Consider the following 12175-nt stretch of genomic DNA (forward strand, 5'->3'; position numbering starts at 1 on the left):
CCTGGGAGAAGTTCTTATGACAACCAAAAAAACTACTTGTAAAATAGCTAATTTTCTTTGGGAATCTACCAAAGTAGTATGAATTTGATTTCTTCAGAAAATGATTTGAGTTTGAACTTGAGTCAGTTCACAAGCAGTAGTGTTGACTGTCAGAAGGTGGCGCATCTTTCCAAGGAAACTTCTTTTTCTCAGCTGTGTTGTACCGTTTGGGTGAAAGGATGTCGTATTTGAGATAAGTAAACCATTGTTTCCCAGCAGTATCCGGCAGTTCCTACTTACTTCACGTTGTAATTAGTTGCCTGTCAGAATAATTGTTTTCACTGGTAACAAACAGGTACCCCGTGTTACGTGGATTCTGAGGGAATCGTGCGGATGTTGAACCGAGGTCTTGGGAATACTTGGATTCCAGTGTGTAACACAAGAGAGCATTGCAAAGGAAAATCTGATCATTATTGGGTAGTTGGCATCCATGAAAATCCTCAGCAGCTCAGGTCAGATATTTCACAAGGAAACTCTTTGTCTGTCTTGGTTTTAATTTACAGAACGCTTCTCAAGAAGAGAAACTGGGAACGACTTTTTCTAAAACAGGTGGTTACTAAATACGCCCAGTAAATGATCTAGTTCATAAACTTAATTCTGCATGGGTGTTTCATTACTAAATTGGTTTTGAATAAACTCCATTAGGGTTTTATAATTTGTAACTGACTAATTGTGGTTTTTTGTCTTGGCCGACAGGCCTGTGCACTTTATTATGAAATCACACATCTCTGATGCAGACACATACGACTGCGTTTTGCTAGAGAAACCTGCTAAAATGTTATGGTTCCTGTTAGGAATCTGCTTCTGCTGTTGATGGTTTTTGAGGGTTTGGGTTTTTTTAAATTTTATTTTTTCTTGCTTAGCTATGTTTTTCCTTTGAGAAGAATCCAATCCTATAACTAATCTACATCATTACTCACAGATAAATCAGAACTGTTGTTAGATTAATATTTAAACTGCAGCCATGAAGACAATTTTGTATGTAAAATTGCTGAAGTGTTTAGCTGAGAGTCAGCCATTACTTTATCAAATATGATAGTGGTGATGTCTAAATAACTCTGGTTTTATGTATTTTGTAGACCTTTAGTTGCTGAGCTTTGCTTCTAGTCCTTTTTTCTTCAGTAATCTATGTCATTTTCCTGCCAGGGCAGAATCCATCAGCTTGCATATTTTACTGAAATTTAGGCTCTCTTACTTTGCTAGTCACGCGCAATTGTAGAGGTTGGTGGGAGACTGCATTTTATTTAAATTTATGTGACATTCTAATCCTCTGGTTTTTGTAATAAGGGGATGATTTGCTATCACTGGTAAATGTCAATTCACTGTCCGTTTCTTTCTCCAAATCATTAAGTAATGTTGGCCTCCAGAAAATGCACCAAAAATGCACCAAAATTGAGAGGGTCAACTATGAGTCTGACATCATGAGTAGAAGAAAAAAAACTCCAAGGAAGAGAGTGCTATTCTGAGTTGCAAAGAACATATTATTCAAAACCACTAACATATTGAAGATAGGAAGGGGGAAGGGTTGTTGCAGAAACACCACACGCCTTAATTAACGCAGATAACCAGAACACTAATGCTTCCTGTGCTTTTTTTTTTCCTAGTGTCTGAAATAGTAGCTTATAAAACCAGACGTTTTTGTCAGCGCTGCATTGGTGCTGCTGGCAATACAGCTCTTCCCCAATCAATGTTTTGCTTAAGTGATTGTTACCAAAAGTACTAGCTTAAATATAATGGAAGAGTGAGCCAATGCTTCCAGTGGATGCTGATCTTTCATCCCCCTCCCTCCCTGTTGTGTGTCTGAACGTATCACTGTAGTTAAGTCAGTAATTTAATTACTACTTTTTAAAGAACAAATCCTCTTAAAGTATCTTGCTTCTTAGGAGGCATGATTTAGATGCAGAAGGACTGGTGACTGTGGGTGATGAGGACTGTATCTGGTTTTTGTTTCCCTTGCACAGGTGTATTCCCTGTAAAGGAGCCCGATTCCCTCCTACGCTCCCGCGGCCTGCTGTGGCAATATTACCTTTTAAACTTCCTTACTGTCAAGTTACAACAGAAAAGGGACAGATGGAGGTATGGAATGGTGTTGAGTCCACATAGCAGGGATTATGTCCTCAAAGCCAGGTTGGATGAGGCTTTGGGCAACCTGGTGTAGTGGAAGGTGTCCCTGCCCATGGCAGGGGGGTTGGAACTAGATGATCTCTAAGGTCCCTTCTAACCCAAAACATTTTCTGATTCTATGATAAGATTCCTATTAATCATCTCTACTATGAAAGAGGGTACCACAAACTCAGAGTGAGATGTGGCTAAGGAGGTTATTTGGGTTCAGAGTTTTGTATAGCTTTTCAGGTTTGCTTTGCTTCACAACTTGTTTCTAGCAGAATACAAAATAAAGCTGCTGGAGCTGAGGCAAGATTGTATTTATTTATAATCTATTTCTGACCAATGAAGTATTTCTCACTCTATTTTTTTAGTGGGTAGCGGTTAATGTTCTGGAAGGGGGGTTTGTTTGTTTTTTTTTTTTTTTTTTGAAAGATGTACTAAGTACTCAGGTTCTTATAATCCCTCTGAAACAGAGACCTTCAGGCTTGGCTTATCTTCTTAAGGTAGAGGCTGGTTGAAGAAAGATGTACATAAAGAGAACTTATAGAAAAATATCTGTATTTATTCACCAATTATTTATAGGCTGAAATACTTCGATCTGGTGGGATTCAGCTGTAGTGGACAAAATAGAAATGAACAAAGTTCTAATCTCAGCCTTAAAGACCGTTTAACGCTATTTGATTATTTATTTTTTCTCTTCGATAGAAGTGTAGATAAAAAGTTCCAATAATAAATACTTCATCCTTTTTTATGAATTCTCTTTCATTCAGTTAAAGTCTTTTTCTTCTTTATTTGATGGAGTATGTCTTCTCCCTGCTCCCCTCGGCCAAATAATAGAAGGGAGATGCAGGAACTGCTAATTTAGCTTAAGGAAATATGTACTTCTGTATAGATAAAGAAACAGTATTCCAATAGATCTGATGAAAACATCCTAGTTTTGAATAAGTTTCTAATTGTTTTGCAACACAGCCAGCCTGGTCTAATAGCCATACTGGTATTTCCCTGAACAACAAGAGTTATGCTTCCTGTTTACCTGTCTCGCAGATGAGGATTATTCCGACAGTTACTGAGTTATTCTGGAATACTTCCAGTTTGCTGTGGGATAGAAATTATAAAATAAAATAATCAACTTGTTCTAGAATTGTCTGTCCTGGTAGCGAGCTGGTGAACAACACGTAGGTCTCATCCTGCTGAAAGCCTGTAACATCAATGGAATTTAACATCCATGTACACTGGTTGGATTAGTTTGTATACAGATGGCTGTTAGGGTGGTCGATTTGTTCTCAGTGGGCATTGGCTTTTAATGAGAATTCTCTACCCCTCACCCTCATTATAAGATTAGAGGAACATTTAAGAATAAATTTATAAAATACTTTGTCAATTATTAGCCATTGAGTCATGGGCTTTTTCCCCCCCTTCTTACCTCCAGCATCCATCTTTCTCCCTTTTTCAGGAACAATACTGGCGTTCTGTTGTATTTCACAACCATGTGGATTACTTATCAAAAAATGGCTACGAACTTGATGAAAATGCTACAAGTCAGTCAGTGAAAGAACAACAAGAACTTTTAATGAAACTGTTTGCCGTAAGTACAAATAATTAAAACGAATCCCTGAGACTTTATTTTGAGTCGGTGGCGTTGGACGTAAATTTTGATGTGATTCCTATTATTAGAAGTCTGGCTAGTGACTGGCAATCCAGCTAGTCACAGACTACAATAAGAGGTGGACTACAGTTAGTATTGTTATTGCTTATCAGTATAAACAGTGAGAGGAAGAAGAAAGGAAAAAAAAAAAAAAGAGCTTTTTATTTGCTATACAGCTCATGATTGTTGGTGATTTATCTTTATTCATTCACTCCACCAAGACCAAAATATTCTGGAGTCTTGAGAAAGCTGTGTGACTTTCAAGGCTTCTTTTCTTTCAGCTTTCTTGTAAACTGGAGCGCGAATTTCGTTGTGTGGAACTTGCTGACCTCATGACACAAAACGTTGTGAATTTAGCTATCAAGTACGCTTCTCGCTCTCGAAGACTAAATTTAGCTCAGCGACTTAGTGAAATGGCTGTAGAAAAAGCAAATGAATTGGCAACAGCGCTGGAAGATGAAGAGGAGGAAGAGGATTTCCGAAAGCATCTGAGTGCTGGGTAACACAAACTTCTGTGATTAAAAACCTGGGAATGTTTTACTGAGCTGTTAATGTTTTGATCCAGTTTAGCAAAAAAGCATCTTCTGGAGTGTAGTTTGTTATGAAGTTACAGTTTCTGCTGCTCTACTCATAAATTGTACATATAAAATGGGATGTTCTTGTTGATATCTGGTACTCATTACTAGCAGGATGCTAACACAAAGTGAAATATCTCTGCTCCTTGCTTACTGCATGTCTGTGTACAGCAGCTTCAGAGGCAAAGCAGATTCAATACCAAGTGTTCTGATTAATTTTTTTTTTTTCCCTCTAGCTTGTGCTCATTTGGTTACTTGACTCCAAGCTTTTTTAAGGAAAAAACCCAAATTTTTTTTCCCTCTGTATCAGTCTTTCTATCTCACTTCATTCCACACCCATCTTAAAATCCTGGCTTTCTCCAGCCTTCCTCTCTGTCAGTGTGCCATCTCAGTGTATCCTATTTAGTCTTATTCCCTCCTAATTAATCCCAGCTTTTCCAGCCCAAACCATTCTATGATTCAAACATGGAAATACTACAGGTTTGCTTTGCATTTTTTCCCCTCTGTATCTGTGCTATCTACCTTTCCTCTCCTACCTGCATCTGCTTTGTAAAGCATGATGAGACAAGACATATGTGTTCTTTTTTTCAAAAAATACAGGCCATGCAGAAGAGCTGTGTTCTATACCTCTGGATGGTACAGCTATAAGGAAAGTGGTTGTTAACCACCAGTCTGATAGTGCAGAAGAAATGTTATGATGTTTCGTGAGAAGCAATGTCTTCCTGTAGCAATTTTATGTATGAGGGTTGGAACTTACTTAAGCAAGAGAACGTGCTAAGTCCCTGAACTTAGCTGTAGCCTTTCCCTTATTTTTCTGTGTGAAACTGCATGTTTAAAACTCCTTTCTAAATGCTCTGCCTTGTTCTTCTGGATCGTGAATGGAAGCTGTAATCACGTCTGCGACTTCAGCCACTCTGAGGGTTAAAATTCGTCACAAATACTATATTGTTCTTAGTGCCAGATTGGACCAGAATGTCAGTATTGGATTAAACAAATGAACCATTGGTTTATATATATATATATATATATATATATATACACAGATTTTAGTAATTAGCAAAGATTAGGAGGGAAATGCAAGAAATGTACATACTACTGTTAGGAATTCAGAGAATAATCAGATTAAATAGATTACATTTAGATTAGATGTAAGGAAGAAATTCTTCACTCTGAGGGTGGCGAGGCACTGGAACAGGTTGCCCAGGGAAGTTGTGGCTGCCCCATCCCTGGAAGTGTTCAAGGCCAGGTTGGATGAGGCTTTGAGCAACCTGGTGTAGTGGAGGGTGTCCCTGCCCATGGCAGGGGGGTTGGAACTAGATGATCTTTAAGGTCCCTTCCAACCCTAACCATTCTATGATCTATGATTAAATATTAAAACTCACTTCCTAAGCTTCAGACTGAAAGCATGCATCCATGTTACCACCTGTGTGTGTGTTCATGTATGTAGAAAAGTAATCTGGTGTTATTTATGATATTGGAGATATACGTGTTTAAATGGAGATGACAGAAGATGGTTTATGTTTGCGTTTATATTTGCAGTAGAGTGTTCTGACAACAATAAAAATGCACTGGGAAGGTGGCAAAAGGTTGCTGCTTCTGTTTGGGTGCTTGTTCTTCTGTTTGAAGGCCAGTGTGTGTACTTTTAGCTGAGGGTAAATACTGGGCAGTTTCCGACCTGTGTGTGGTCTTCCTTAAAACTCCATGAGTACAGCTTCAGGCGACTGCGCTTGGTGTTTCAGGATGAACTGAAGTGGCTAATGAAGCTTTATTTTTAGTAATCGTCACAGTTTAATCTGAGGTATAATGCAAATAAACACCAAATGTTATTGTTCTCATTTCCTAAATTAGGGAAGTAAGTTAGCCTTCCATTGTTCCAGTTTTCCTCCTGAATGTGGTGGCCACTTCCTTTCTGATGAATTCCTTCCATTTAGTTACAGCAACTCTGCCACCGAGTGGAGCCGGCTGCCAGCCAGAAGTGTTCAGCAGGACCAAGAAATGGAAGATGCTGAGGAAACTGATGCCGATGAGGAAGCAGAAGAAACACCAGAAGTGCATAAACAGAGTAAGAAAAAATATATTCTCTGAATAGGCCGGAAGTTATCTCGATGTGTCTTTCGCAGACTTAATAAGGAAAATTCCCAGATGACTTGTAGTCTGGATAACTCAGCAGTCTATAGGACTATGCAAACAATGGTGTTTTCTGTCTATTGTTTTGTTTTGTTCTTTTGACATAAACTTTACGAAAGACAGGCAAACCACCCGCCACGGAGCGCCGTAAGTGAAGTACCGGAGATTTGGTTTAGAAGCCATTTATGTAAATAGAAAATAATCCCATTTGTTCCACTGAGTTTTGAAACTCTGCAGCTGTAGCAGGGATTAGGTTTTCTGATACCTAGTTAGAACAGGTCTGGTAGTTTCCGATGTGTCTTATTTGGGTGTCAACATGTGGAAAAAAAATGCACAGGAATAATGGGAGTGACATGCAGTAACTCCTGCCTGTGGGCTTCTCGTTACCTGGAATTCCCTGTGGGAGATGAGTGGTAGTGCCTGCCTGAGCGAGCAGCTCTGTATTCCAGACTGTGCCTGCAGTCACTGCAGCGTAACAAGTTTAGTGTATGTCATCTGCTCTGTCACACCTTGCTGTGTGTTGTACTTAGTAACCATTTGACAGACCCTCGGGGAGTGTTTCTGTTGTCCCATGCTATTTCTGATGGACTGGGTCACCTTGTGAAACAGTTAACTTTTGTTTCAGCTCAAATCTTGTAGGAATTGATAGACAAGTAGGTTGCTGGGTACACTCTAAGGAATAAGTTTAAGGTTTGGAAGTATACAACTCTAAGTTAGATCTAGGTAGAGATAACAGATGGTTTTGTAAAAGTGCATGTACAATTTGAAAATTAAAAGTCGTGTTTTAAAATATAGACTGCTTTACTATCATAGAATGTTTGGGTTGGAAGGGACCTTCAAGATCACCTAGTTCCAACCCCCCTGCCATGGGCAGGGACACCCTCCACTACACCACTTTGAGGTGGCTCAAAGCCTCATATTATAACTTACTTGGTCTGTTCCGGGGGTTGTTTTTAAAGAAGTTACACTGTTACATTTTATTGCACTTACATATGTAACCCTTTCTTTTTTCTGAAGGGCCAAATAATTTCTCCAAAGGTGTCACTTCAACACAGGTGACTACTTCGAAGTCTGGTGAGTAAATCTCCATTTATTCCAGGATGAGGACTTTGTCATGCTTCATGGTGTCTGCTTCTGTTTTTATCCTCCGTTCTCCCACAACTACTAAAATTTAGTGCATAACAGTGTTGTCAAGTGGTAACTTGCACTGATTGTCACGCTAATGTTTTTAAGACATTTAATGTTTTTAAGAGGTTCCCTGCACCTGTTGATGTCTTCATTACCTAATGATGCTCCATAACACTATTCTAATTGCCTTGGCTGTACCAAATGCTGAATCGGTTCTCTGCCTGGCTATGCCATGAAGGTGTTCTTTGGGACAGGGAGAAAAAACAAGGACAATGATAAATTCATTTGTTTTACCTATCACAGGCAGATTTATTGGTTGCACTTACAAGTCAGTTAGTAACTCTGCCATAGTACTGTGAGTCTGAGCAGGCAGGGGCAGAATGTGACCTCTTGCTGCTTCTTCCCCTCTGCCAACCCTCTAGCAAGAATAATAGGAGTGGAAACGGATTTGGGAGTGGAGGAAGTACTGGGTCTTCCTGTGGTTTTGTATTTTAAGCTGTTGGTCCTGTGTGGCACTTCTGATGACTAATAATAGCTAAACACCTATGTTATAACCTTCATGGGGTTATTAAAATCTCTTTTTCTTTATCCAACCACTTTCAAGCCCGGTGGGAACTTCTTTTCTTTGGTGTGGAATAGTTGATGCCTTTGATTTAGTTCTCCTCTTCCATTTTGAATGAACAGAGGCTGAACACACAAAAAGAGTGCTAGCCTAGTTCTTTGGAAATGAGGCTAATGTTTCATGTACTCAACCAAAATGTGCATGTTGCTTTATAGATTTGTATATCGGTACGTGTGCATGCATTTTTACATTCTTTTTTCTTTCCTATTAAATAGTTGTAATTGTATCAAGCAGCCAAGGACGAGTGAATCCCTTTAAGGTAAGAATTTTGCGGCTGGTTTGATTGTGGTGTTCTGAAAATCACAACAGTTTATTGTATCTAAAGTTTGCAATATAACTATGACAGATATCTTGAAGGAACAGAGGAGGGGAATATGACAGAAAATAAATGAAATGTCTATTTATTTGTTTTGCTAGGTGTCATCTAACAAAAAGGACCCAGTGGTCCCCTCAGCAAATGTTCTAGACACTATGAGCAAATACTCAAAGAAAACTTCTTTATCTACCAGTCGAGCTGTAAACAAGCAGACCTCTCCAGTTATAAAGCCTCTGACTCCCAAACCCAAATCCAAGCAGGTAATGTTTCTAGTCTTTTTATGTTGTTTCAGTGAGCAAAGAACAGTAAACTGAATTTTACTGAAGTATGAAACCCTGCTGATTGAGTAAAGCATCTTAGATGGCAAAGTTCATCAAAGCATAATGCAGAAACTATAAAAGCACATAAAAGAGAAAAAAAATATGCAGTCGTGCAAATTACATTCTGCACTGAATCTTGTGCTTTTATTTTAAATAGTGTTAGCTAAACATCTGCTGTGCTGGAATTGGATGGAATAGATAGATGCTACATTAATGCAAGAGATTAATAAGTCTTTAGGAGAGGCTTGGGTTTTGTTAGGCTGTGAGAGTGACGTGTTCTTACCGCTTGTGGTTTTTTTTTTTTAAACTCAATTTTTACAGATGTCAGCAGCCTCCTTCTTCCAGGCTTGTACACCTAACTCTAGTGAAAAAACAGTGGAAGAAAGAGAAGAAAAAGCAGGCAACGAGTCTCCTGAAGTCAAAGTCACTGCACAGGAAAACACTGAGAATAGAAGGTGAGTGGACACTTGCATCTCAAGGCTGTGTTCCAATTTTGAGAGAATAGCAAGTTCAAAAACTATTTTGTTTCTGAAGACGTTGGACTGGCTGAAATAGCATAACATCAAGATTAAAATGTTCGCTCACAAGTTGTCATGTTTGTGAACTCGCTTCAGAAATTTAGTGAACTGCTGATACTATGCATATTATCAAACAAACCTGCATTAAAAAAATCAGTTGGATTTCCAAATTGCCACATTACAGTCACTGTGAAAGAACAGAGAAAAGCATTCTGTTCATCACATCTCTCCCAGTGTGCATGGCAATGTTATTCAAAGCAGAAGTTTTGCATCGGCCTGGACAAATACATGTGTGAGTGAATAATGATGAACAATGCAAAATGTAATTTTGGGTCTCTAAGCAACGATTTTTGCCTTGGTGCTACTTATGCATCTGATAATGACCTTTGAATCATAAATGAAACCATGCTGCTGTGCTAGTTCCAAATATAGGAAATACTTTACACATCTCTAGTGAATCTCAAAGGATATCTAAAAAGCTAAGGGGTTTACCTGAAAGTGTAAAAGCTTTATTTTAGCATGTTTTTTAAAAAAGAAAACAAAACAAAAACTTATATCACCTAAGGAGCACGTGTCTTCTGAGCTAAGACTCTAATCTGTCTTGTTCCTCTGGAGCAGATGTATTTTCTAACAATCCCAGCTCTCATGAAATTTGCATTATTATAATCATGTTACATTTACACTTCATTTAACTGAGGAAGATGAAGGCAATTATTATTCATTTGGACTAGCGTTCTTTTCATTAACCTTTACAGATAATGTTCTAAAACAAATGGCAAGGAGAATTGTGAAAAGGGTTAGCTGAAACATGCTAATATCTGTGCTCTATTTTTAGGTGGATGGGACCCTGGCAGAAAGGAAGAGAACCATTATGCTTTGTCATTCCAAAACTGGAATGTTAATCTCCATATATATCTCAGTTTTAGTAAAAATGCTTGACTTAGTCTTGCTTTGTCAGCATGTTCTTCAAGCATACTGCAATAGGAGAAAGCAAACTGCTGACTATATATGTCTTTTCTTTCAAGAACAAAAAAGTCCAGTTAGGTGTTGTTTAGAAATGTTGTTTTGGGACATATGGTTTTCCTATAACCTTCTTAAACAGACAATTTTTGTGTGCTTGTTTTAGACCAAAGACAGGATTCCAGACGTGGCTTGAAGAGAACAGAGCAAACATTTTGACGGATAATCCTGAACTGAATGAAGCAGAAGTAATAAAAGAAGGCATGAGTCGATTTAGAATGCTGTCGTCAGAAGAAAGAATGGTAAGAAAACATTCTCTGATTCAGTTTTTTGGGAGAATTTCTCCCCTGCACACTCAATCCCTTGGTTATTTTCGGTTAGGAATTTTTTTATTTAAATTCCACTGTTCTCCATTTTCATGGACTTCAGTTTTTAATTCATCCATGATCTACAACATATACTTTATGAAAATATAAACAGTCAGAATAATAAATAATAGCAGAAAGCAGCTTTTCTAAAGTGGGGCATGTGGGAGAAATATAATCAATGGAGAAATAACAGAAGAGAAGTGAGGGAGTTAAAATGTAGCCAGGCTCAATTCATTGGAGCTTAAATTTGTTCTAAGGCTGCCTGGTTTTCTTATTTGTCCAAAAAAGGCAATTAAGAGCTTCAATTTGATATACAGGATCAAATTAAGTATAGTTTTGAAGGAGAATGCTGTTACAAAAAAGGAAAGTGAGGAAATTGTTCCTAACTTGCTCCTTATTAGTTCTTCACAGGAATTATTTCAGGGCTTTCTTACAATCAGAGAAAGATGATGTATAAAATAAAGAATTTCGTGGCCTAATATGTAGTTTTCTGTTTAATGATGTGCTTTCTTCAAAGGTGTGGACTGAGAAAGCAAAAGGAGGAACAGTTAATGATTTAACAGAAGATAAAAAGCGAAAGCGTCCCAGTGCTGATGAAGATGAAGCGAAAAGGAACCAGGAGCAAAAATCGGACTCAAATGTGTCCAAAAAACCAAAGCCTTTAGACCAATCTGCAAACAGATTGTCAGCTTTTGCGTTCAAGCAAAGCTAAGTGATGTGGCACCTGCTCAGCATCTGTTTTCTGAAAACATTAGATAGCTCTCTGTATTGGGAAATCTGCTCCTGTGCTCAAAAAGACTCCCTTGCTCCAAATAGTCTTTTGGAAAGTATTTTCTTATCAATTCTTTAGGGAAATGTTGAATCCAGACCTTTTGCAAGTTACTAGCATAAAGCTTGACAGTGAACCTCCTACTCATGGACCTGTTTACCTAACAGCACAGTTCCACACTTCCACTGTGTTGTGTAGCCATGTGCCTCCATACTTGTGATATTTGGTGCTAAATCCAGATTAGTCATTCTGGGAACGATAAACTGCGTACAAAACCTGTCCTGTGGTTTTAGAGAGGCAAAGTACTGGCTTCTGTACCATTCCTTCTGCCTACTGGAAACACACGTAAGAGAAAGACACTCAAGGAAGTGGGAGTGAGGGGAAGATAGCTTGACATGTTGCTGATGTTCAGCTGCATTTTCAACATCTGGGGCTGTTACTGTGGCAAAGAGCAGCCTGATACAGGCAGGGAGAGAAAACCAGCTGAATTAGGAAGGGCAGGTTTGCAAAAATGAGCCATTCCAGACTGTGCCAAGGTACTTTCCCCAGCAGCGTCCGGAAAGTGCTCAGAACTTGAAAATCTCTGTGTTGGTTTATGTAATGTTTGCTTTTAAAATAAAAATGTGACTGTTTCTTTGGTTTAAGGTGGTGGTCGTCTTTGCAATTTTTATAATTAAAGTAA

The 12175-nt window shown here is 38.5% G+C and overlaps 1 protein-coding gene across 2 annotated transcripts in view; it reads left to right on the forward strand.

Moving 5' to 3' along the window:
* The window catches only part of WDHD1 (WD repeat and HMG-box DNA binding protein 1), a 32937-nt gene extending 21501 nt beyond the window's left edge, over positions 1–11436 (forward strand). The window contains exons 15-25 of one of the 2 annotated variants that reach the window (XM_086613467.1): positions 335–491; positions 2001–2115; positions 3599–3730; positions 4072–4289; positions 6297–6427; positions 7510–7566; positions 8458–8501; positions 8660–8818; positions 9200–9333; positions 10523–10658; positions 11242–11436. In XM_086613467.1, coding sequence (XP_086469593.1) covers positions 335–491; positions 2001–2115; positions 3599–3730; positions 4072–4289; positions 6297–6427; positions 7510–7566; positions 8458–8501; positions 8660–8818; positions 9200–9333; positions 10523–10658; positions 11242–11436 — 1478 coding nt within the window. The remainder of the gene's footprint in view (positions 1–334; positions 492–2000; positions 2116–3598; positions 3731–4071; positions 4290–6296; positions 6428–7509; positions 7567–8457; positions 8502–8659; positions 8819–9199; positions 9334–10522; positions 10659–11241) is intronic. The other variant, XM_086613468.1, reaches the window with a different exon arrangement.
* Positions 11437–12175: the final 739 nt, after the last annotated feature.

Source organism: Tauraco erythrolophus, chromosome 6 (genome assembly GCF_009769465.1).
Source record: "Tauraco erythrolophus isolate bTauEry1 chromosome 6, bTauEry1.pri, whole genome shotgun sequence".
NCBI classification, from domain to species: Eukaryota; Metazoa; Chordata; class Aves; order Musophagiformes; family Musophagidae; genus Tauraco; species Tauraco erythrolophus.